The following is a 27,197-nucleotide window of genomic DNA, read 5'->3' on the forward strand; positions in this document are numbered from 1 at the left end:
CTATCCGCTTGGAAAATATTAACTATAAATAGCCTACGTGTGCTCTAGTGTTTATATAGTGCGGGAGGGGTCATGCTTGTCACCCCTGAGCATCATCGAGCCACCATTTCAGGCCAAATAATTCTGAACACAGAAATAGTGAAAAACAGTTTAATGCTCTAACTGCACAATTCAGTACTACATAGTTCACAGTCTTTTCACATGTTTTCAGCAATTATTTTCTTACATGTATAGTGTGTTTAAAAAGAAATCTCTTTGCCTTTAATAGTATCATATCAGATTATTGCACAGTGCCGGAAGCAGCAGAGAGTACAGAGATGAAGCAAGAGCATTCACTCCTTATCTACTTTCACTGAAATCCCTCTGTAACTGTTCTTCAATTTATCTCGACTGAATGCTCAAATTACTTTAATAGCAGCTATACATCTACGAACTGTTACTATTTGGTACAGTGAAGAATATCCATGTATCCAGTATCACGTTTCAACTTTATAGAAATCCAGATGAAAAATCCCCTATGAGAAAATACAGACCAGCTGAGGTACGTTGGACAGACGGGGCTTGTCTCCCACAGTTGACCTATCGTGAACCGGACATGAACTATCTTAAAATAAAGTGTCTTTGGCGTCTCGAGCAAAACAAGCAAACAGCTTACTTTTTAAAAAGCGCCATCAAGAAGTCACTGAGTAGAAAGCCGTGTTGCAGAGCAAGAATGGAGCTGTACTTGGATCTTTTCTCTCAGCCCTGCCGCTCAGTTTATATGTTCGCCAAGAAGAACAACATTCCGTTTGAGTTCAAACAGCTATCTCTGCTGGACGGTGAGTTCACGTTCACACACAGAGACACACTTAGAATCCGTTTCCAATTCACAGACAGTAGTTTGCAGCCATGACACTGTAAATTCAGAGCTGGATAAAACATGTAGAATTTGATGTTGACTTCCATCTGCTATTCATATTCACGTAACATGTATGATAGAGTAAAGACGGGCTATGTAAAGTCCAGCTGAAACCAGAAAGTTCGGGGTAACATGAGCCACTTTTTACATTTGATGATTTTACTACAAAATGAAAATGTATTTGTTTCAAATAATAGTTACTATATATACCTCAGGTTGTTGTGTACCCATGGAAATTAAAACAAGTTATCTAATTATTATGGTCTTAGAACAATGCCATCAAAAAAAGTTAGTCCTATGGCACAACTATGGCTAAAGAGTGTTACCATTAAATACTGATATAAAAATTACACAAAATCAAACAAATTTGAGATAATTTTGAACTTTATTAATGCCATCAATTTAACAAAGGCAAAAACTCATACTTTTCAGTGAAATGATATGTTTGTGTTGTTCAACATGTTACCTAAACACTTTCAGTAAAGATTAAACTGTGATCTTTGAGTGTTACTACTAGCTACAGAAAGAATGTGTGTGTAAATGTGCTTTTGTTTAAACAGATAGGTGACAAATTAAAGGAAAACCTGGTCCAGGTTTGAATGCTGGACCCCCACAGTGAGGGGATCTGAGGGCTCTGTTATGCTGTGGGAGGCATTTTGCTGGCATGGTTTGGGTCCACTTGTCCCCTTAGAGGGAAGGGTCACTGCTTATCAATACAAAGTAGTTGTGAGTGATCACCTTTATCCTATGATGAAATATTTCTATCCTGATGGGAGTTGTTTCTCCCAGAATGACTGTTGTGAAAATTTAAGATGAATCCACAGAGAGCAAGTTGTCTTTCAGAGTTTTATTGCAATATCCAGAATACATATTTGCAAGTCCAGATCTCCCAGTTTGTTAGGCTGAAGAGATATTGAATGAAGTTCAGTGTTGGTATTTGCATATACAGCCACATGCATCACCATCATCCCATATTCATCACCCTAACAGTTATTTTTAATTAATTCACCGTATCTCTAGGGAGTTTCTTTCGGTCTCTGCTGAGAATTAAAAGTTGAAGGCCAAATCCTTATCTGCCTTTCCTCCCTGGACATTCCCTCTAAAGTTACAGTGACCGAGTCCCACGCCTCACCTTTGGACCTAGGAACATTTTCATATGGGAAGCGGAGATTATAAAGTCTTACAATGAGCTTTTGACTATAAGGCAGTGTGACATAATCTTAAGACAATAACATAAGTATATGTTTCCATTTCAATGACAATGCCCCAGTTCACAGGGCACGAGGGGTCACTGAATGGTTTGATGAGTATGAAAATTATGTGAATCATATGCTATGACTTTCACAGTCACCAGATCTCAACCTATGTGAACACCGATGGGAGATTTTGAGCTGACGTGTTAGACAGCGCTCTCCACCACCATCTTCAAAACACCAAATGAGGGAATATCTTTTGGATGAATGGTGTTCATCCCTCCAGAAGAGTTGAGAGACTCTAGAATCAATGCCAAGGAGCATGGAAGCTGTTCTGGTGGCCCAAGGACAGGTTCACAATTTCTCAAGTCTGTCTTAAAATAACAGTCAGGTGTCCATATGAACAGTGAAAGAGGTTTTCCTCACTGTAATCATTCCTCGTGGTCATAATGGCTATTAAGAGATCCCTTTCAAATGTGCTTTCAATGTAAGTGATGGAGTCCACAGTGTGTCCACACAGCCATTTTGTGCAAAATACATTTAAAAGTTGATGTGAAGCTTATATTAGGCTTCAGCAGTCTGAGTTAGTCATATCAAGTGGATATCTGCCACTTTTACAGTCTTTTTAGCATCGAATTCCCTCTTTGTGTTTCCTCGGACAGTGTTTCCCTGTTGAGCTGTGGTGGAACTTTGGCAGTAAAAAGACTAATGTTGAAAGATATCTACTTGATTTGACTCATTTGGACGCTGAAGCTTCATATTAGCTTCAGATAAACTTTTATATACATTTTTGCACAGGAGGACTGTGGATTTTGTCCTCCATCACTTACATTGTAAGTGCATTATGAAGGGATCTTCTAATGGTCAATATGAACAGGAGGAATGATTACAGCAAGAAAAACATGTTTCACTGTTCATTTGGGCTCCTGACTGTTGTTTGAAGACTTGACTTGAAAAATTTTGAACCTGTCCTTTTAATACTTCCTCAGTCAAAAGAAACATTCAACAAAAGAAAGTTTTGTCTTTAGTTGAACTGCTCACATCTCATGCCCACAGTTACCTTTGATGATGGGTCATAATGAAAGCTCACTTAAATTTAAGGGCAGGAACTGCTGCCTTAACTTACCTTGAGAAATATTTAAGAAAAACATGTTTTTCTACAAAAGTCTTTTTTTTGCAACAAAAGAACATTATGCAAAAGCAGCTGTAGAAGAACCCTGCCTAAATGAAAAGAAAATCTAAATTTGGCAACATTTTAGTTTAGGATAAATAAACAAGTTTATGAAGTCAACTTTTGCTACTTTACAGTTTTGATACTTGTTACAAACGTATTTCAGCTGTTTCCCAGAAAGGTGTTAAGGTTGGATATGCAGCCCTATCACACAGGAGTTTCTCTTGTATTGAAGCTATATGAAGAACAGCATGTAGGGTCTAATGAGCAATAATATGAGCTATTCACCTTATATAGCCCTTCCCATTTTTTCTCTTCCAGTTCGAACATATGATTTCTGTTTTAAACACTGGCAGAAAGAGGAAGTGTAAACAGTGATAAACAACAAAGATAATTTGCAATATATGGTGACAAAATGTGTTTACATCTATAAGCAGTTAGTTTGCAGTAAATTAGCTGACATGGATAACATGGTTAACACATGGGAGCATACTTTTTTCTATGCTGCAATGGTCTGATGGTGTCAATATTGGGTATTAATGAGAAAGAAATTCACTGGTATATATTGTATTGTGTGTATATATACAGATTCCCACCAGACCTAGACAAAGCTTTACAGAACTCTCCCTTTCACATGATATCCATATGACTTTGTCCTGCTGATACCCGCGAGACCCTGCCGTCTAACATATAACCATACATGGTACACAATGCAAGGTACAGATTTTTCTATCAAGCTGTCACTTTCTTAATGATAGTAGCCTAATCAGTTGCACAGGTTTGGGGTACATTTCTCCAGCCATACAGAAATAGGCTAATAGGAGATGTCACAGAAAGTAGCTTTAAGTATAATCATATCACTAGGATCCAAAGTTTATTATTAGGATATTCAGATGTCCACCTTTTTTAAACTGAAAGTGTTAGAATTGCTGTATATTGATTCAACCACTCCATTGCTGCTTGAAATACATATCTTTATATAGTTGTCTCTGTCTCAGGACCAGAATGCTGTGTCTCAGGGAGTGCACCCCTGGAGAGTTGAAAGGAATTAACAAGTAATTTAACTATTTCATCTGCGTTCATGTGTGAATGCTGACATCATCAGTTTAAAGAAAAATCAACACATACCAGTGTCCTAGTTTTGGTGTTGGTAGTGGCAAAATAACTATGGAAAAGGTGAAAAAATGGCACCCTAGAGAAAGATGTAATACCCATATCAATATTCAAGCCTATTGCTTTTGACCACCACCTTAAGGTTGGTATGAGCATTACATCTTTCTCTATGGTGCTGTTTTTGAGTGTGCAGTATTTTCTCCTTTTTCTTTAGTTATTTTACCACTACTAGCACCAAACTAGGACACTGGTGTGTATTGATTTTCCTTTCAATTGATAACTCGAGCATTCACACATGAATGAAGATCACATTAATAGGGCTGTAGTCTGCTGGTCGACTGGTCGATTAGTTGGTCTATATGCTCTCATCCGACTAAATTCTGATTGGTCGAATAATCTCCGTGTTATTTTCATAAGGAGAAAAGTGCTATATCAATAGCTTTCTGCGGCGGGAGGGACAGACTAACAAATTACCTGTGAAAACGGGTGTATTCAAAACACCCCGTTGTTTTCACAACTTTGAACTTGCCCAACCTAATGGAGACTGCTCGGTCTAACTGTACTCAACGTTTACTGAACTTTAGCTGAATCTGTGTTCCTCCCCGATGACACAGCGAGAACCCCTGCCAGCCCCCCCAAAATATTTTTTAATATTTAATAGCGTTTGAGAGTCTCTGTGTAGCGCTGTTCCGGTATGTGAGTCAACCTCTGTCTGGCGTATCTCCGTTAAGGAGTATGTTTGCGTAGCGAGTGGGAAAGAGCGAGGGGCAGAGAAGTGACGGTGGATGCCAGCGGGGCAGAGGAAAAGGTTAGTAGTAAGTTGTCAATCTGGCAGTAGATGTACAGTACAGACTACAGTGTGTCGGTTAATAAATGCTAAAAAGTCACGTCTGTTGTTTCCCCAAATGCTGGAAAAGTAAAGGGAGTTAGCTCCAAAGTTAGCAACAATGGGTTAGCATAACCTGAAGACACAAAACAGAGAAATACAGAACTGAGAAATGTGTGGCTGCCGAGTTTACTGTGCACTCTGTCCCGTTAATTGTCTGATTTTTATCAGTTTATATTTATAAGGTGTTCAGCCACTGAATAAAAGGCAGTGAGCGACAAGCCAGTATGGAGCAGAGCTTCGGTCCTAAGCAGAGTCTTGTGGAGAGGTTTGGTACACTGTGTTCCCTGGTCAGCAGTGGTAAGCAAAGGCATCGGGGGGAGACTTGAGCTGTAGCTATGGTCGCCAAGTGTGTAGTCCTCCCACTGGGTCCCAAAGTCTCTCTGGAAGTTTGGCACATTTGGTTGATCCATGGCCTCATGCTCCATGCTGGGTATTGCACTGTTACCTAGTGAAATAGTAAATTGCATTTCTTTAACAATATGTAGCCTGTAAACAAATATAATAATTTCCCCACTGTAGACTACTGTAAATGAGACATTTTCATTAACTATCCACATTAAATTATCCACAATAATGGCAAATGATCTGATCTGTACTTTGCCAGATTACGTGGTCATTATTAGCCTATATTTAGCCATACGGACAGCCATAGATATGCAATGTGTCTCAGAAGTACGTATACATTAGAAGGTATATGTTAATTCCTGGTGTTAAACATTTCATAAGTATAATCTGTAGTATTAGGTAGTGAATGTTTAAACTGAATGAGGAATTAATTTGGTAACAAACTTTACATGATACAGCCTTTGTTTTTTGACATTATTGTTGTTATTGTTACAAATTGTACACATACTTTTTAACAAACCAGTACAAATGCGAAGCTGATAATTGATAATTTTACGTACCTGACTGCCTGACGTGGTTTCTTCAACAGAGCTTCATAGCCAAGCCACTTCTCCAGGGAGGGATGCTCTTTTGTTGGCTTTTTATCCACAAAGTAGAAGGAACACACAAAAGGGTTTGGTTGGGTTTTTCAGGTTCACACCATTCAACCAGAGTCTTAGAGCTTCATCTTCCTTCTGAGGTGGGTGCAGGTCATATGGGCCCCACTGGTATTACACTGAGACTGAAGTTGAGGTCAATGTTCAAAACATTCCTGTTGTAAAGATTCCCGTTGTTTCTTCCAATTAGTATGGCACCCTCTTACTGGCACCTTCTTATAATACTTGTCATTTTTCAATCAATAACGTTATTGTTGTTGTCAGCTAGCTATAATTGATAACTAGCTAACACAATCGGAAGTGCTCCACTGACACCTGGATTACCATGGTAAATAGTAAAATTTTATTGTTTGTGTGTGTTGGTTTCAGGTGAGCAGTATGGGGAAGAGTTTGGAAAGATCAGCTTGATAAGAAAAGTCCCTGCTCTTCGAGATGGAGACTTCTGCCTGGCTGAAAGGTGATTATTGAAATACAAATGCTCTTCCACATAAATCATGAGGGCACTTTTCACATGGAGCAGGTCTAGACCATAAAACCCCCCCTTTAACGGGAAGAAACCTCAAGCAGAACCCGGCTCTAGGTGGGCGGCCATTTGCTTTGACCGGTTGGGTTGAGAGAGAGAGAAGAGGGTGGGGGCGTGGGGACACAGAAGCAGAGCAGCAACAACAACAACAATAGATACATGACTAGAAGCAACAAATAGCAACAACAGCAGGAACAGCTGGTGAAGGACAGAGGAAGGACGTCAACACGTCAGCATGGTTTATGGGGTTTCCTGCGGATGAGAAAGCACAAAGAACTCTGGGGAAGAAGTCAAGTTAGTAACATGCATTAATGGTAAAAGAATACATACGGATGGAGAAGAGGAGAGAGGAGCTCAGTGCACCATTGGAAGTCCTCTGGCAGTCTAGGCCTATAGCAGCATAACTAAGGGCTGGTTCAAGGTGAGCTTGGTCGGCCCTAACTATAAGCTTTATCAAAACGGAAAGTTTTAAGCCTACTCTTACGGACCGAATCTGGAAGATGGTTTCACAAGAGAGGAGCCTGATAGCTGAAGGCTCTGCCTCCCATTCTACTTTTGGCAACTGTAGGAACCACTAGTAAACCTGCATTCTGGGAGCTAGTGCTCTAGTGGGGTAATAGGGTACTATGAGCTCTTTAAGATATAATGGTGCCTGACCGTTAAGGGCTTTGTATGTGAGGAGAAGGATTTTAAATTCAATTCTGGATTTTACTGGAAGCCAATGCAGCGAAGCTAAGATGGGGGAAATTTTCTCTTTTTCTAGTTTTAGTCGGTACATGTGCAGCTGCATTCTGGCCCAGCTCGAGAGTCTTTAGAGACTTGTTAGGGCAGCCTGATAATAATGAGTTGCAATAATCCAGCCTAGAAGTAACAAATGCGTGGACTATATTTTCTGCATCTTGTTGAGGCAGGATGTGCCTGATTTTTGCAATATTACGTAAGTGAAAAAAGGCAGTCCTTGAAATTTGTTTTATGTGGGACTTAAAGGACATACCCTGATCAAAAAGAACTCCCTGATTCCTTACAGTGGTGCTAGAGGCCAGGGTAGTGCCATCGAGATTAGCTAAATCATTAGATAAGGTGTTCTAAGGTGTTTAGGGCCAAGCATAATAACTTCAGTTTTGTCTGAGTTTAGTAGCAGAACATTGCAGGTCATGCAGGTCTTAATGTCCTTAAGGCATGCTTGGAGTCTATTTAACTGGTTTCATCTGGCTTCATTGATAAATATATTTGGGTATCATCTGCATAGCAATGAAACTTTATAGAGTGTTTCCGAATAAAATATACCTAAAGGAAGCATATACAAGGTGAATAGTATTGGTCCAAGAACAAAATCTTGTGGAACTCTGTGTCTAACTTTTGCTTTCATGGAGGATTCATCATTAACATGAACAAACTGAAATTGATCTGATAAATAGGACTTAATACAGCTTAATGCAGGTCCTTTAATGCCAATTAAATGTTCTAGTCTCTGTAATAGGATTTGATGATCAATTGTGTCAAATGCAACAGATCTAACAAGAGAAGTACAGAAGATCTAACAAGACAAGTACAGAGACAAGTCATTTGTCTGATGTAGTCAGAAGGTCATTTGTGATCTTCACCAGTTTGTCTCTATGCTATGATGCACTCTAAACCCTTACTGAAAATCTTCGAATAAACTATCGTTATCTAGAAAGTCACACAACTGATTGGCGACTGCTCTCTCAAGGGTCTTAGAGAGAAAGGGAAGGTTAGATATGGGTCTATAGTTGGCTAAGATGCCTGAATCGAGAGTAGGCTTCTTAAGAAGAGGTTTAATTACAGCTACTAAAGGACTGTGGTGCATAGCCTGTTTCTAAAGACAGATTGATCATATTTAGTAAGGAAGTGCTAATTAAGGGTAAGACATCCTTAAGCAGCCTAGTTGGAATGGGGTCTAAGAGACAGGTTGAAGGTTTGGATGAAGAAATAGTTGAAGTTAGTTCAGGAAAGTCAATTGGAGAAAAACAGTCCAAATGTATGTCAGGTTCTTGAGTTTGTGGATACATCGGTGCCTGTTGAGGGCAGAGACTGTTGAATTTTGTCTCTAATAGTTAGAATGTTATCATTAAAAAGCTCATGAAGTCACTACCATGGATTAATAGAGTTATGACTCTTTGTCAGCTTGGCCAAAGTGCTGAAAAGAAACCTAGAGCTATTTTTATTCTCCTCAATTAATGATGAGCAATAGGTGGCTCTGGCATTACAGAGGGCCTTCCTATATGTTTTAAGACTATCTTAAATGTTAAAAGAGATTCTTCTAGTTTGGTGGAACATCAAATCCTTTCAAATTTTTGTGATATTTGCTTTAATTTGCGGGTTTATGAGTTAAACCATGGAGCTAACCTCTTGTTTTATCATTTTCCTTTTCAAGGGGGCGATGGAGTCAAGTGTTATTTGCAATGAGCCTGCAGCACTATCAACAAGATTATCAATTTGGGAGGGACTAAAATTAGCATAGGAGTCCTCTGAAGTATTGAGACATGGCACTGAATTCAGCAATGATGGAATTGCTTCATTAAATTTAGCTACAGCACTATCAGATAGGCATCTAGTGAAGACATTTTTGTCTAATGGCGTGTTTGTGATGTGATGTGTGATGTTTGTCTCTGCAGCATTGCCATCCTGCTGTATCTGGCAGAGAAGTTTAAGACTCCAGACTTCTGGTACCCAGACGACCTCCAGCAGCGTGCTCGCATCAATGAGTACCTGTCATGGCAGCATATGGCCATCCGTATGCATGGATCCAAGATGTTCTGGCTTCGGGTATGTTCACTAACGTCTGTAATCATCTCCTGCATGATAACGTTTTGACTTTTCTCCAAACTAAAGGACTAAGGGGTGAAGTGAGCAAAAAGGAAAATACCAGTCCAGTGTTGTAAGTTAGAGACAGTGATCCAGGCTTCCTGCTTCTTTCTATTGTTCCTGCTGGTGTGTGCAGTTAGAAAGGTCAGGGCTTGTTTTGCACCTTTTACTGCTACTGAGCCCAATACAGTGAGAGAGATAACACATCAGTGTGAACATCAAGCTTGAAACTGGTTTTGAAGAAGTTGCATCCTGTTTCATTTTCATTTCATATCAGTGCTGCATCCATTGCACTCTGATTTCTGTAGATCAACCAAACATAAAGGAAGGAGATTATTCCCGCAGATGCACATCAACATAAGAGATTTACATGAAACATAGAGAACCCTGGTTATTCACATAAAATATAGCCTAACATTACTCAGGATTCTGACCATCTGTTTCTATACAGAGTCACATCACTTAGACAGAACACAAAGAGTCAATACAGTCCATTCTTTGCATTACAAGTGTTAGTCAAACTGTCAAACTCATTTTACATAATTTAAACAAGTGGTTTGCCACCTTTTTGGCTTGTTGCCTGTTAAAATTCAATAATGAATGTATATTAAAGGTTTTCCTCGCTGTAATAATTTCTCCTGCAATACTGGCTATTAAAGGATCCCCTTCAAATTTGCTTTCAATGTAAGTGGTGAAGGCCTGTGTCCACACAGTCATTTTGTGCATTTAAAAGTTTATCTGAAGCTTTTATGAGGCTATGAGTTACTCATACCAAGTGGATATCTGCCACATTTAGTGTCTTTTTAGCATCAAATTCCCTCTTTGTGTTTCCTTGGACAGTGTTTCCCTGTTGAGCTGCGGTGGAAGTATAGTAACAAAAAGAGGGACTTTGGCACTAAAAAGACTGTAACGTTGAAAGATATCTACTTGATTTGACTCATTTGGACGTTGAAGCTTCATATTAGCTTCAGATAAACTAGATAACAGATAAATGCATTTTTGCACAGAAGGAGGACTGTGGATTTTGTCCCCCATCACTTACATCATAAATGCATTATGAAGGGATCTTCTAATGGTCAGTATGAACAGGGGGAATGATTACAGCAAGAAAAACATGTTTCACTGTTCATTTGGGTACTTGACGGCTGTTTTAAGACAGACTTGAAATTGTGAACCCATCCTTTAATGCCTATATTTATTGGCAACTGATTTAACATGTAATTATGTATTTTACAGCAAAACTACTTTGTCTTGTTCGGCAATAGGTAGAGGGGAGAAAGAGGGAGAGGAAACTTCTTTTGAGTTGGAAAACAACAACTGCAATACAGTCAACATCATGTTGACTGTGTTGATCATGTGTAATTTCATCTGCTCTCCCCGAGGATGAAACATTGTTTTTATGTTTGGGCTGTAGCTTTTGATTCCCAAGGTTCTGGGTGTGGATGTCCCCCAGGACAAGCTGGATGCAGCATTGGAGGATCTGAACAGCTCTCTGAAACTCATCGAAGAGAAGTTCATCCAGGATAGGCCCTTCATTGCAGGAGAGCATGTCTCATTGGCCGACCTGGTTGCCATTGTGGAGGTTATGCAGGTGAGTGTAGTAAAATGGTCCACATTGATAAACCAGTGTGCGTGCACGTTAGCCCAGTGCAAGAGATATCATGAAAATGTCATCATGTTTCAGACTGAATGTGTTTTTCCCACTTTCTATTTGTTTCACTAGATTTAAAACTAGTTTGGGACAGGTTGTCTTGTTGTGTCTGAGTTTCTATACTAGTGGCAATCTGAGATTCTGTACTGACACCAAAAGAATATGGCTTCCAATATTGTACTTTGAGGAATATAAACATAATTTTCATAAACAAAAGGAGCTAACTTTCTCAAAGGGGCAATAGAAAGATACGAGCAGCCGTAAAATAAAATTTGTTTTACTGTCAAGTTTGAAACTAAAGCTGCATTCATTGCTGTTTGGCCACTTGGAGGCAGTAGAAGAACGCTGATGAGAGCAGTGAGACTGGTTGTTTATATCAAAATAATGGTTAGTGTAGCTTTAAAGATATACTATTCAGGATTTTCCTAAAAAACAGTGTGAGCATGGCATTAGTTCAGGCAAGCCACAAAGTCAAGCTCAACTCACAAACTCAACTACATCAGCTAGCATCTGATCTCAAGCCAGCCTACGTTAGCTGATGGCTCAGCTGATACCTTCTATGCATTCAATTTGCAAATCTCATACAGGTTGCCTTATTCATAGCTGCATCAGCCTGCCTACCCTTGCTGCTTCATCCACATGTCGCTTGCAACCCATTTCCACCCCAGTTCCTCCTTACTTGCTATTTCTCACTTAAACAATGTCATTCTGTTGTCATTGTTGCCTGCTGTTCTGTACTTGGGGTCTTTGCTGGTGCGCTGGTGCCTTGGGCTTTCTATATAAGCACATGGAAGGGTAGGGAGGTCCCAGAACAGAGCCATACTGCAAAATATAACTACTGCAAATGGCAATAAAAATTTTCTTTTTGACTAAAGTGGTCTTGACTGAAATGCTGTAGTTCTTGTGTAAAAAATGAATATCTGACTGTGATAAATTTTGACTGGGTCTTTTGAAGTAATCCTGCCAGCAAGCAGGTTAGGTTCACAGAGTAAGTTGCCGTGGCAACTGACCCAGAGTTTAAGTTTTAGTGTAGAGTGTAGAGTGTAAATTTTCTGGAACAGAAAACCTACAGTTTCCCTCATCTCAGGGTGAACAAGCTTTGAGAGTTTTCACCAAACCTGCTTTCTGGAGTACACTCCAGAAATGTTGTTGTGTTTTGTACCTCAGGGTCACTGTATGTTTGAGTGTGGTTAAAGTTACATTACAAAAAAAGAATAATAAAGTACCTTGCTAACACTGTTATATAGTTCTCAGGGCCCTGTTCTTCAAAGGAGGCGTAACTAATCCAGGCTAAAATAATCCTGTTAATTCTCATCCAGGTAATTTGGTTCTTTGAATGCAGTTTGAGGATTGATATGTTAATCCTGGATGAAGTCATCATAAATAACAAAGACGAAATGAGTAGAGAGTTGAAACCATGATCAGCATTCATATGATTGGCTGAGTGCTGGTCGTGTGATTGCTGTTACATGAGGTAGATGTGTTGGGAATCCCCCCCAGCATGCACTGGGGCAATAGCTTCATGGATCTAAGTCTTATTTTATGTGTTCCTGCATTGTTATACATTGTATCCCACATTGTGTCCACACTTTGATCACTGTTAAACAATCAGATATTACCAGTGAATGTGGTCAGACTGCCAGTGATGACAAATATAAGTCTGCTGTGAAAGAGAAAACTTATTAATAACTTCCTTAACAGTCAGCATCAATTGCATAAACATGTTTCAGTAAAGTGAGTACTGCAGTTAATCACTGAATAAATTTCAGTGTTTCAAATATCAAATTAAATGTCATATGTTCTGGCTCCACTGGTCCTCTAACAGACATACATACATCATATTTTGAATGATGTCTTTCTGTCTAAACTGTCATTTAGTTGTACATTTTATCATGTATAAGTATAGCTAAATCTTCATTCTAAAAATTAACACCAACAGATCATAATGATTTGTCAATAACCTGCATGTTCTCATCAAAAATCATAATTATATCAACATAATTTCATTATAAATCTAAGAAAGTGAGATATTTGTATCAAAAAATGAGTTCATGTTTTGAGTTCACCCTAAAACATCTTGGTCATGATCCAGTTAACTATCAATAAGCTGCACTCTAGCAGGTTTGGATTTAAGAACTTCAACATCATCAACATTCTAATCTGTATAACCTGATTATCCATCTATGGAGAACAGAGCCCAGTTCTTAAAGTCCACATGGACATGACAACATTTCAATCACTGTGGGTTTTCTTCAGGTCTAAAGTTACATTATCGACACTTTCATGGCCTTGTGTAATGAACAGATACCAGTGGCTGCTTGGAAGGTACAAAAACAGACTCAGAAATCAAAAACACTAGTATTGTATTCTAGTGTTCATAGGAGAAAATATGGACAGTCACAGTGGATGGGCGAAGAGGTCTACATATACAGGCTTTCTCTGTGTGTGTTTGTGTGTGTGTGTGTGTGTGTGTGTCACTGACAGCCTGTGGGCTCCGGCCTGGACGTGTTTGAGGGGAGGCCCAGGCTAAGCGCATGGCGGGACAGAGTCCAGGAAGCCATTGGAAAGGAGCTGTTTGACGATGCCCACCAGGCCATCCTGGGCGCTCAGGAGAGTGTGAAACAGATGAGCACCAGCAAGATTCACCTTTTCAAACCCAAGATCCAGAAGTTATTCATGTGAAGAGGAGAACTGCTTCTGTCCTTGTCATGTCTGACAAAACAGATAACTCAAAAAGCATGATGTTTCTCTGTTACTGGATAGTATACGGTATGCATTCCAAGCTTCTATTATGAACCCCCACTGTTTTAATGTAAAGAATAAGCACTAGGACATTGCACATTAATGACAGCATGTGATGTGTGGCACTGAGCCATTGAGGCAGTCAGACACAGTTCTGTTGTGTAACGCAGAGGAATGTGGAATGTGAAATGTGAGATAAGTGCTCCTCTGGGAGCTGCAGCATTTCTATGTCAACAAACAGTCCTGGAGAAATGTCCTTAATGCTACACTAAGGCCACAGTATATGAAGTTCCATGTGATGAGACATTGTAACACTCTCACAAGCCTTAATAAATAGCTTAATAAACTCTGATTATTCAGTTGAGAACAACAGAAGTTGTTCACACTGTGAAAATGATCTGTTTTATTGTTTGGTTCTTCCAGTGGTGATGTATGTGATGTAGAATCGTTGGCAGTTTTCAGTACTTGTTCAAACTGAATTCAGACAGCAGCACCCATGAAAATTGCAGCCAACAGTATAATTAGCAGATGAACAACATTTCTGTACAGGATCATTGGGATCAATAGTTGGACTTATTTCTTTTACTCATTTTTACAACATTGAGAAACTGTAGAATAACAACAGTAGGAAAGTTTAGCTTTTTGTAGTGGTGGAAAGTAACTAAGTACATAAACTCGGTTTAAATGCAATTTGAACATGAAATTATTATTATTATTATTATTATTATTATTACAATTAACAATGTAATTCTTTGAATGTAGAAAAGCATATGTGTTACTGTATGAGACCTATTTTCTCCCTCAATGTGTAAAGAGTTCATTAAGCAGCCAATGACTTTCCAGGAGATGGAAAAACAAGACAATTGAAGATCTTGTATCATTTGCTCAGCAGCCTGCATTCAAGTGTGTTCAGGTAGGTTATGGTTAATGTAATGATTCCATGTAGGCTATTTATAAATTCAGAGGTTTTTTTTGTTTTTGTTTGTTTGTTTAGTAATTCATAACTTATCACATGAAACATGATTCAGAAATATGTTTTTTTTCTCTTTTGCCTGTATACTGGATTAAAGAAAAGATACTTTTAGTTTTACCTGGGCTAAGAAAGATTTTCTAATTTTGCAAAATCCATTTATTTGCAGTGACCTAATGGTTAGTGAGGCATTCAATTTCAACTGCAATATTTATAGTTGGGATGTCAAATGTACTTAAAAGTTTATCAACTTGTTATTCCTACTGAGGGAGCATATAAGGAGGTCAAAAGATGAGGCTCAAATGGACATTGTTGCAGCTAAACAGCTCCATTGTCCTCTTGTTGATAGTCAATCTGGGGCAATAGGAATCTATTAATTTGATGTAACACAAAATATATTTCAATTTCCCTGCTTTCTGCTGAAAATCAATTGGAGGAATGAATTTGACCTTGTAATAAATTTTTGGGACCGTTGAAATGATTTCTATTCATATTTCAACACTTTAACATCTCATTACCAAGATATCACTGAATTTAAGAAAATATATTTCCATTTCCTTGCTTTCTGACATCCCAAAACTTCTCATTGTGGTCCACAACACCTTGCAGGACTACTGAGTGGAAGCATTTGCAATTGTAGAAGTCCACTGTGTTGTGAGGTGGTTCCAGGATGCAAATATGAGTGCCAGCCACAGCTCCGTCATGGAATCCTCTGACTATTTCTTCGACTTCTGCAGCTGAAGGTCTGTGAAGGTATTGTGGCTTTAGGGTGTCATTGATGGCAGCAACAACTTGTTGGGCGAACGCACAATCACTCGATAATACCACACCAATTAGGTGAGAGATTGGTGGCCAGCTTCCACAAGCATATTACCACACACAACCCCACTGCCTAGCGGTGTCTTGTATCCCGTCGAGTCAGCCTTGAATGAAAACTGTCACAGAGATGACAGAAGGTGGTTCTTCTCATTCTGAAGTTAAGCAGCCAATCTCTCTGTGTCCAGCTGCCACATACATGCTGCCACCAAGCATGACGCCCAGATGTTCCTGCAAAAAATTAGAAAAAAAAACAAAAACAAAAATAAATGCAAATACCATAATTTTCACAAACTCCTATTAAATAATTAAAAAACAAGGATTTAAATAAAACGCATGCAAGAAGGCTGTTTAAAATAAGCATTTATTTTCTTTATTTATTTAATCTACAATGAATTGATTGTTGAATAACTATTAGCCTATATGTTGACATGCCGTAGACATGCACTTGTTCTATTTCAGACATTGTAGTAATGTCATTAGTGTCACAAGATGGCAGTGGCCATATGAGAACTGTGAAAGTCACTGAATTTTCCATAACACGTTCCTGAAAATGTTTCACAATAAAAGTTTAATAGGACATGAATGGATTCTGTCGACTGAAACACCAGAGGGCTTTTATGTTGAAAGATGTAAAACAGGAAGTGTTGAAATTGCAAGAGTAGCCTTGCCTGTTACAATGTTGAACTGGAAGCATCTTCCCTACACTACTGCACAGAAAAATGTATCGCAATAAAGACACCATAATAAATCGCTTGTGACAGCTCATCTCGTGAAATAGACAACCACTCACCCTATCTGTCTCTTCTGAAACAGAGAGCTGCCAAGGCTCGCAAGGTTGCTTGTAGTCTTTGCTTCCTTACCTATCGGCGACGATACAATTTTTGCATTACGAGGATGTTCATTTGGCGAATTCGAACTGGTCTTGAGTATTGTGCTTGATGGTGCTGCTGGTTGTAATTAGGGGTGCAACGGATCAGAAAACTCACGGTTGGGATCATATCACGGTTTTGAGTCACAAATCGGATCATTTCAGATCAGCCAAAAAAACAAACAAACAAAAAAAAAACAGATATAAGAGATTTAACTACAACTTATAACTATAACTTCGATTCTCAATTGTTAAATTAAAGTGCAACATGAGGCATGATATCTTCATCTAAACATGGTAGTGAATAAAACAATAGCCTGTGTCCACATCATCAAAATTTAATGATGTCGACTGTTCGCGCATACACAGTGCATAGACAGTGTAGCCACACACACACGTCGTTGGTATGGAAGTTCTTTGGCATGAGTGAAGAAGACACAAAGCTCGCAATTTGTAATACCTTTAAGTCCAAAAAAAAAAAAAAAAACTTATTTCATTCTTATAAAGAAAGAAAATAAGATTGTCAAAAATCAGAATCTGTCAGTCAGACTTTTACAACATTGGAAATCAGAATAGGCCAAGAATATAACAGTGCATCATTATTATTAATATGAAATGGTGACAGCTCTGTCATTTTTGTTTAATGTAGACCTTTTTTATTTGTATGTCAGCTCTTTGACTGTGCCAGAGTGGAGCACTGGAGCCCATCTAGAAACTTGTTGTTATTATGCTTCTTTGTGTCTCTCTCCCTCCCTCTTTCTTTCTCTTCAACCCAACCGGTCAAGGCAGATGGCCGCCCTCCTAGAGCCTGGTTCTGCTTGAGGTTTCTTCCTGTTAAAGAGGAGCTTTTCATTGCCGCTGTTGCTAAGTTCTGCTCATGGGGGAATTGTTGAGTTTCTGTAAATTAGAGTTCAGTCTTGACCTGCTCTATGTGAAAAGTGCCCTGAGATAACTTTTGTTATGATTTGGCGCTGTATAAATAAAATTGAATTGAATTGAATTGAATTGAACACTGGGGATTCAAGACTCGACTCAGACTCGAGATTTAGTGACTCGACTACAACACTGGTGAAGATAAAATATTTAAGCAACTTGTTGTTGTTACTTGAGTAAAAGTGAAACTGCCTCAGTGTAAAACTGCAGTAAAAGCAGTCTTCCATTCAAGACTTTAGAATCCAGGGTGATTGTTTCAGACTGTAAATGAAAGTTGAATGTAGTAAATTTGAGGAGCAAAAGTTGGGCAAGGCAACACTTATAAATCACAACTTTTGTTGTATTGTAAAATGTAAAATTCATTACCTGACTTGTTACATGTACATTTTCAAAAAAAATACTGTCGCAAATAAGTCCCAAAATGAAAAGAGAACCTACTTAAAGAATTTTCCCTTGAATCAAATTTTTAAACCTTGACAACAGATAATTCACTCACAAATCATTTATTATCTACATAATTATAACACTGGAGAAAGCATCTTTCCTTTTTTCTAGGCTTTTAGCAAACTTGAACACATCAAAATTAAGTAACCATTCCATTTCTTCATTGTCTGTAACCCATAATATTTCAGGGTTTTTTTTGAGTCATTTAATGGAAAATGAAACCATCATAGTATCTATAACAAAGAGGAACATGGGACTGATTTCCTTCTTCTCCTAAATCACACATCTCATAACCTGAAATAATAATGGACCAAATTTTTTCAAACTTGTATTTGACATGTGAGCTTTCAAGATCTTGTGCAGAGATAGTGATGAATGATGTTGGCTTTACTTTTTCCGTCATTATAAACACACTTGTAAATAGAGATAAGTATGCAGGGTCAGTCACTATAAAATCAAATGATGAAATGTTTACTGGAGGCCATGCACTCTTTTTTATGACTCTTCTTTCTTACACACCTAATGATTTGTTATATCCTCCTCATTCAGTAAGAAAGGTCAGCACTCTGCTCTGCTTTTCCCAACACACCACACCCTGTAACTGGTAAACATTAATTAATTTGAATCTGAACCAGGAAACAACATATTGTACTTTGAATTCCACTATCTCTCTCTCCCATTACTGTAGTCAATATTTACAGTTTTATAATAATAATAAAAACAAGCATTACACTCATGACCGATCACAGCTTCATGAAGGTGAGAGCTTGATACTCAAAAGATAGATTTTGAATGAAGCATCAACTTAAGTCTGTTGTGCTTACAGGCAAACATATCTAGGAAAAATGAAATGCAAGACTTTCCAAACCATTTGGGTGTGGAAAACCTTGAGTGTGCTCAAGGTAGAAAGCTATTGTTGCCCTATTTTCTCACTTTGGAGTTTATGAATCTGTAATTTCAGTTACTTCTCTATTTATTTGATAAAGTTAGATTGCAGCACACCTCCAAAGTCATATATATATTTTCATTATCCTTGTGTAAAGGCACTGGTCGACTACGATGTCAATATCGATGATTAACAAATATACACTTTATCTTGATGTATTTACATATTTGTTCCCTAATTGATCTACTCATTCATTTATTCATTATTACCCTTTCTTACTAATCCTACAATACCTCCTACCTTGAGTGGGAACCAATCATGCCTTTGGACTACTGCTGCTCTGGTTGTTTACTCTGGGGTTTATAAATTTATTATTTCATATTTCATTTACTCATCTGATAGAGTCAGGGTGCAGGGCATCTCTAATGTAACATATTTTTATTACGCTCATGCAAAAGCATTGATTGACAATGATGGTCAACAATGATATTTGATGAGTATGCACTTTATTTTATTTTTATAGTTCTGTTTACTTATTTAATATCTTTTTTCTTTTTTTAAGTATTACTATTGTTATTATTATTAATATAATTATTATTATTAATATAGATACTGTGCCTTCCATCTTGATTTTGTAATAGTTTGTGCTCTAGTTTTTCACTTTGGAGTTTATGCATCTGAAATTCTATTTTCTTATTGCTAATTATTTGATAGCTAAGATGCAGTGCATCTTAGCTATCAAATAATTAGCAATAATTAGCTATGTGAGCTGTATGAACTATGTTGGGTCTCTCTCCATAAAGCTGCTTAATTTTGTTTCAAGTAAGAATAAGATATATTCAATGAATTTTCTTGGTAGGGGAGGCTGGTGCTGTCTCAGGTACAGCCAATTTATGACTTTCCTATTCACACATCTCCCTCTCCTGTCAGCCCAATCGCACCCCCCCGGCCGTGGTGCCCCATTCCACCACCCCCAGAGACAAAGCGGGGAAGGAGGGAAGAAGGGTGATACAAGGGGCAGGGAAAGGGAAGAGAGAGAAAATTCCCTCGCACCTCTGACAAATGTGCAAAGTTTCGTTCGTTTACTCCTTTAGCCCCTCAATAATGCAATTCATTGCGGATAAAAAGAAGAGGAAGAAGAGGAAGAAGAAGAAGAAGAAGAAGAAGAAGAAGAAGAAGAAGAAGAAGAATTCCTTCAGATACAATAGGGCCTAGGTGCTTGGGCCCTAATGAATTGATCCTATTAACAAGTATTGCCTGTGTGTCCTTGACACACACACATGCATAACCCAGTTTCAGTATTTTTTAATCATTAACCTAATCTGCATCCAGTCGCACAACAAGGAAGTGGGTTCTGAAAACAGATCAGTATTCAGGGTCAGATCTTCAAGTGCAATCCACAATCATCTTCCCACACACACAGTTAGTCATAAATAAACACCAGCACGTGCTGCCACACACACCCACACACACAAAAACGTGACTCACTGTGCTTCAGTATGTATATAAAGAGTGGAGCAGCCTTCTTTAATCACTGATAACTGAAGAACAACACCTGACATTTACCTGACAGGTAAGACACCTGCTGCATTGACATTTTCTGTCTATCCAAGCTTTTCACTCAGCGGAGCTTATGTTTCTGCTCTCTATCGGTATATTTATTGCCAGTTATTTTCTCCACACAGAACAATCTTTTGATCTCCATCATCACCATGAAGACTGTCCTGGTCATCTCCATTCTCCTCTGTGCTGCATTTGCAGGTCAGACACTTCAGACTTAACATACACCATCATCCATGTGGTCATGAGTCAGTCAGCAGTCCAATAACATTGTACTGTATGGTTACCCTGTGCACCCTGTATGTACATTTATGTAACATTATAGGCTCTTGGTTAGTATTGAAGGTTTGGGTTAATACACATAGAGATGGTCAGAATGTAAGATCTGCATATATCTGACATCAACATTAATATGATTCATCCACAGAAGCAGCAGTGGTGGCCCCGAAGGAAGAGATGGCTACTGCACCAGGTTCTCTTCAAATCTAATTCAACTTTTTTCTACAGAGTTTTCTATGTTTTTCTTATTTGTTATGTAACCAAATAAATGACCAAAATAGCTCAGTCAACTAGGATCCAAACCTAGAAAGAACCCAAATTTAACCGGTATTGCTGTCTTTCTGCTTGTTATCTAGGCGGGATGTCTGTTTGATATGACATTGAAAGAATCTGGAGAAAGTAAACAACAGAACAGAGCAACAGGTTTTTTTGACAGAAAAGTTAATTTAATTTACATTGGAAACTCAGTCAGTTCTCTTGTTTAGAGTTGTTTTGACTATTCAAGTTGTTCACTGATATATAATACTTAAAAACGAATTCTCCCAATGCAAGTTAGTCAGGGTTGTGTTAAGTTTGGACCCAGGGCCAAATGCTATGTGGGAAATCTGAAAGTGTAGATTTATCATCTTAGTTCAAATTCATGCAAGTTTTTAACCATGCTAGTGGGTTTGCTCTGGGGGGTTCTGTTGGTCCCTTTCTTTGGTTTATGACCAAATATTAGCAAAGCTACAAAACATTTCTATTAGCTTAAGCTGTACTTGATGTTTAGTGCTATTTAGCAAATGTTAGCATACTAACACGCATTACTAAAATGGTGAACCAGTAAACATTAGCTAACATCAGAATGTTAGCATGATAATGTTAGCATCTGGCTTACAGCACACTGTGCAAAAGTACACCCTCATAGCACTACTAGACTCTTATCTCGCTCTAACTTACTTTTTGTGTATGACTCAGACTCTGGTGGTAATGTAGGTATTGACTGTGTATTGACTGTGTTGATTTGTTTGTGATATGATGTTACCCGGACATCCTTGACTCAACAGAGATTGAGGAGAAGATGATGAAAGAAGAAGTTGTGGCAGAAGATTCTGTCCCTGCTCCCATTAACGGTAATCAGAATGGACATATAACTATATATTGTACAACACTGAAATTCATATTCATAAGATCTGCATATATCTGACATCAACATTAATATGATTCATCCACAGAAGCAGCAGTGGTGGCCCCAAAGGAAGAGATGGCTACTGCACCAGGTTCTCTTCAAATCTAATTCAACTTTTTTCTACATAGTTTTCTGTGTTTTTCTTATTTGTTATGTAACCAAATAAATGACCAAAATAGCTCAGTCAACTAGGATCCAAACCTAGAAAGAACCCAAATTTAACCGGTATTGCTGTCTTTCTGCTTGTTATCTAGGCGGGATGTCTGTTTGATATGACATTGAAAGAATCTGGAGAAAGTAAACAACAGAACAGAGCAACAGGTTTTTTTGACAGAAAAGTTAATTTAATTTACATTGGAAACTCAGTCAGTTCTCTTGTTTAGAGTTGTTTTGACTATTCAAGTTGTTCACTGATATATAATACTTAAAAACGAATTCTCCCAATGCAAGTTAGTCAGGGTTGTGTTAAGTTTGGACCCAGGGCCAAATGCTATGTGGGAAATCTGAAAGTGTAGATTTATCATCTTAGTTCAAATTCATGCAAGTTTTTAACCATGCTAGTGGGTTTGCTCTGGGGGGTTCTGTTGGTCCCTTTCTTTGGTTTATGACCAAATATTAGCAAAGCTACAAAACATTTCTATTAGCTTAAGCTGTACTTGATGTTTAGTGCTATTTAGCAAATGTTAGCATACTAACACGCATTACTAAAATGGTGAACCAGTAAACATTAGCTAACATCAGAATGTTAGCATGATAATGTTAGCATCTGGCTTACAGCACACTGTGCAAAAGTACACCCTCATAGCACTACTAGACTCTTATCTCGCTCTAACTTACTTTTTGTGTATGACTCAGACTCTGGTGGTAATGTAGGTATTGACTGTGTATTGACTGTGTTGATTTGTTTGTGATATGATGTTACCCGGACATCCTTGACTCAACAGAGATTGAGGAGAAGATGATGAAAGAAGAAGTTGTGGCAGAAGATTCTGTCCCTGCTCCCATTAACGGTAATCAGAATGGACATATAACTATATATTGTACAACACTGAAATTCATATTCATAAGATCTGCATATATCTGACATCAACATTAATATGATTCATCCACAGAAGCAGCAGTGGTGGCCCCAAAGGAAGAGATGGCTACTGCACCAGGTTCTCTTCAAATCTAATTCAACTTTTTTCTACATAGTTTTCTGTGTTTTTCTTATTTGTTATGTAACCAAATAAATGACCAAAATAGCTCAGTCAACTAGGATCCAAACCTAGAAAGAACCCAAATTTAACCGGTATTTTTTTTTTTTTTTCTGCTTGTTATCTACGTGGGATGTCTGTTAGATATGACATTGAAAGAGTCTGGGGAAAGTAAACAACAGAACAGAGCAACAGGTTTTTTTGACAGAAAAGTTCATTTAATTGACAATGGAAGGTCAGTCAGTTCTCTTGTTTAGAGCTGGTTTGACTATTCAAGTTGTACACTGAAAGCCATGCTAGTGGACTAGCAAAGCTACAAAACATTTCTATTAGCTGAAGCTGTACTTGATGTTTAGTGCTATTTAGCAAATATTAGCATATTAACATGCATTACTAAAATGGTGAACCAGTAAACATTAGCTAACATCAGAATGTTAGCATGATGATGTTAGTATTTGGCTTACAGCACACTGTGCAAAAGTACACCCTCATAGCACTACTAGATTCTTATCTCACTCTAACTCACTTTTTGTGTATGACTCAGACTCTGGTGGTAATGTAGGTATTGACTGTGTTGATTTGTTTGTAATATGATGTTACCTGGATATCCTTGACTCAACAGAGATGGAGGAGAAGATGATACAAGAAGATGTTGTGGCAGAAGATTCTGTCCCTGCTCCCATTAACGGTAATCAGAATGGACATATAACTATATATTGTACAACACTGAAATTCATATTTGAGTTATCAGTTCAACTTTGTCAAGTATAGACTTCCTAACTGTTCCGCATTTCATTGTGCTATAGACAAATTTTGATTAGGTTAAATATATTTTTATAGACAAATTTGCACACGATTTGCCACATATCAAAGAGAAAACACACAATTTAGAAGACTTATGTAACCAACACATACTGTCATGCAATATAGGCCTATTATATATGGATAGTATCTTATAGTACATGTCAATTTTTATTGTTGTTTCTTCAAGAATGTAGAGTAGTTTTTACAAAAGTTTGATATATTTTACAGTAACTGCAAATATACACATATATACACAAATATAAATATCACTTTTCATTATATTGAGTGTGTCCCAAATCAACTAAAACTCTCTGTTTGTGCATTACATGTGTTTGAGGAGGGAGCAGCACCTGAATGTAATATTCACTTATTTGTGTGTGAGGCTGTCATGGCAACAACAATGACACCACTGAAAGAGAAATTAAGTCATACAGCTTTCTCCAAACATTACTAATGTCATATAATGCTAGGATGTATAAATGAGCATACCGGTAATATCTACATGTGTTAGGGGCATTAACTAAAACCCATCTAGTGTTTACATCACTGCTACTATTCTACAAGATATGCAATATACATTTCAACACTTTAGGAAGAACTTTTTTTGCGGTTGTGTTCAAAGATGCTGTAGAATCTGTGATTAGCAATGAGCTTTTATCAGAGTAGCTCAGTCTGTTGAAGAAAAGTTCATATTCTCTATCCTCTGTCCCTGTAGCTCGCTTTAGCTTCTGCCCAGATGGCTGGTTCAGCTATGGCTCTCGCTGCTTCAAATTCGTCAACACTCCCATGAACTGGTACAATGCTGAGGTACTGCCACTGTAATACATCTATATTATTATTGAGAAGTCACCCTCATTGAGCTTGTACACACTGTGAACTAGATGAATGGAATTATAGCTTTTCCTCTCATTTGATAGACTTATTCATTCAGTTTAGCTATTTCAGAGCTTACCATCGATGCCACTGATGAATGTAACATATTCTAAAACTCAGAAATGTCTACTCTGCGCTAGCCTACGGCTAAAGGATAGTCACGGTATTTGTCGGTTAATCAGTCAGTGTGTTATCATCAGTCCATGAAAAGCTGAGCTTTACGAGTAAATCTTCACATTGAAACTGAAGAAAAATCGATTTGGAGGAAGTAAATGACTACTGTGTTGTGTATCCACAAAGATCCTGGTCTTCTTCCTCTGTCCAACAGGAGCACTGCAATAACTTGGATGCCCAACTCGCCTCAGCCACCAACCCCAGAGAGTACAGATTCCTCCAGCAGATGACAAATACAGCCGGTCAGAGCATCGCATGGCTGGGAGGCTTCTACTTGCAGGTCTGAATTTATGAATAAATACCACCTTAGTCAGTCCAGATCTAGCCCAGGACCTGGTCCAAAGGGAATCTAGACTTCAGAGCAAATGAAGATAGTAAGATAATACTAATCCAAACTTGTGCTCTTTGTCTCTCAGGGCACGTGGTTGTGGATTGACGGTGAACGTTTGTATTACACTAACTGGTACTCCCAGGCCTCCCCCAGCAGCTGCCCCTGCATGTACTTGCGCAGCACCAGTAAGTCCACCTGTTTGTTGCTGACTGGCTAAATGAGCTAAAGTTCTAGCGGTTTACTTTTACAACCCTGACTCAGCTGTTTTCTAATGTTTTCTCACAAGGAATATAACTTGTGGAAAAAACAGCTGTGTTTGGATTGGAGCAGGATTATAATCTTAGCTAATGTGTTGGTCAAGATAAAATTTGTTATCAGTTTAAGTGCTGGCTGGCTTTTCTGAGGAGGCCAACACCAAACATTGTACAATTCTACGTGATATTCGAATATAATATGAAATCTTCTGCGCTATTAATCAATAGCAGCTGTCCACGCTGTGCTGTGATGGATTCACTCACACATAATGGTGTAAAATTTATTAACTAAAAAAATTTAATTTTACAGCGTTCCTCAGCCTTGGCGTTGATTTAACACATCTCTGAAACCTAACACGACAGTCCAAAATCTCCCATAGGTGTTTAATTGAGTTGAGATCTGGTGACTGTGAAGGCTATAGCATATGATTCACATCATTTTCATACCCATCAAACCATTCATTGACCCCTTGTGTCCTGTGAACTGGGGCATTGTCATCCTAGAAGAGACCACACCCATCAGGATAGATGACAACATTGTATTGATTTGCTTTGACCCTTCCCTCTAAGGGAACAAGTGGACCCAAACCATGCCAGCAAAATGCCCCTCAAAGCATAACAGAGCCACCAGATCCCCTCACTGTAGGGGTCAAGCATTCAGATCTGTACTGGTTTTTCCTTTAATTTGTCACTTGTCTGTATGTTTTTGGTTCAAGTGTTTCAGATGTGATGACATCATCTGATGCATCAATTAAAAGTTTTTGTATTTTTCTCCTCTTTTATCAAATTTCAGATGGTTGGGGTAACAGCCGCTGTTCCTCTTCTTATCGCTTCATTTGTTCCAAGAGTCCATTTGACTGTTGACACAACATCGTAAACATCTGGAGTCCTGTGCTGGACCAGCTGCCATTTTTTCTGTTTAAAGCCAAACCTTTAAGTTTGTTGTATGTGTCTTAATGAATTACCGTTTTCCATTGTTTATTCTTGAAGTAACTTTTGTATAAAAGCATTTATGTTTGTGATGATAGGCTTTGTTTCTATAATAAAGTTGTAAAAGAATGAAACAATGTGTGATCTTTCTTTAAGAGCTTATTGAAAAGTGGCCATTCAAAATGCTAGCAGTCATTCAACTCAGACTTACAGAGGCAAGTAACCAAAAGTAAGTACATCTCAGAACAAGTACTTTCATCTGTGGTTTTGATGTTAAAAACTGTACAATAAATCACAGTAAATATAACTTTTCTTTGAGCAGCTACAGCCTGCTCAATAAAGATTGTACAAGGGGTAGGAGAGTATGACATTTTTCAACCTTCCCCAACAAGGTAAATAAGACACAATTTTTTTGACATGGGTCATGTTCTTTCTCCTCTCAAAAATTGGAGTTACTTACTGGAGTTAGGGGGAATGCACAGGTCAGATGACCCATTGAGGGGTTGACCTCCCTTCTTTTTGTTAACTTTGGCTGGCCAGACATTATTTTATTTCACTTTTACTAAGTTAGTATTAAGTTGGGGTCACATATATTCTTAAATTAAAGAAAAAAACAAAATTGCTTTTCTACTTCTCCTTGACTCTGCAAATTATGTTATGGACTTTTCTTAAATTGAGCCTTTCTGGGGGTTGTAACAAAT

At 38.2% G+C, this 27,197-nt stretch overlaps 2 protein-coding genes and 1 long non-coding RNA gene across 7 annotated transcripts; 2 read left to right on the forward strand and 1 right to left on the reverse strand.

The window, feature by feature from the left end:
- Positions 1-610: 610 nt before the first annotated feature.
- LOC121910902 (glutathione S-transferase theta-3-like) lies at positions 611-14,404 on the forward strand. The gene is made up of 5 exons (XM_042432290.1): positions 611-818; positions 6,635-6,722; positions 9,425-9,575; positions 11,029-11,205; positions 13,750-14,404. The coding sequence occupies exons 1-5, from the start codon at positions 713-715 to the stop codon at positions 13,945-13,947; spliced, it is 720 nt and encodes a 239-aa protein (XP_042288224.1). The 5' UTR covers positions 611-712; the 3' UTR covers positions 13,948-14,404.
- On the reverse strand, positions 14,022-21,819 carry LOC121910945. 2 transcript variants are annotated; one of them, XR_006099767.1, is made up of 2 exons: positions 21,706-21,819; positions 14,022-16,024 (listed from the first exon to the last, which is right to left on the reverse strand). It is a non-coding gene; the product is annotated as an uncharacterized LOC121910945 (long non-coding RNA). The 2 variants fall into 2 exon arrangements; XR_006099766.1 differs by lacking the exon at positions 21,706-21,819 and adding an exon at positions 16,587-16,826.
- Positions 20,113-26,590, forward strand: LOC121910913 (ladderlectin-like). 4 transcript variants are annotated; one of them, XM_042432310.1, is made up of 12 exons: positions 20,113-20,500; positions 20,613-20,688; positions 20,915-20,959; positions 21,813-21,878; positions 21,981-22,025; positions 22,879-22,944; positions 23,047-23,091; positions 23,753-23,818; positions 24,650-24,741; positions 25,136-25,261; positions 25,398-25,497; positions 26,360-26,590. In XM_042432310.1, the coding sequence occupies exons 2-12, from the start codon at positions 20,640-20,642 to the stop codon at positions 26,428-26,430; spliced, it is 771 nt and encodes a 256-aa protein (XP_042288244.1). In that variant the 5' UTR covers positions 20,113-20,500; positions 20,613-20,639; the 3' UTR covers positions 26,431-26,590. The 4 variants fall into 4 exon arrangements, with proteins under 4 accessions (XP_042288244.1, XP_042288235.1, XP_042288259.1 ...); XM_042432301.1 differs by having other exon boundaries at positions 20,113-20,688; XM_042432317.1 differs by lacking the exons at positions 20,113-20,500; positions 20,613-20,688; positions 20,915-20,959 and adding an exon at positions 21,140-21,189.
- Positions 26,591-27,197: the final 607 nt, after the last annotated feature.

Source organism: Thunnus maccoyii, chromosome 2, assembly GCF_910596095.1.
Source record: "Thunnus maccoyii chromosome 2, fThuMac1.1, whole genome shotgun sequence".
Lineage (NCBI taxonomy): Eukaryota > Metazoa > Chordata > Actinopteri > Scombriformes > Scombridae > Thunnus > Thunnus maccoyii.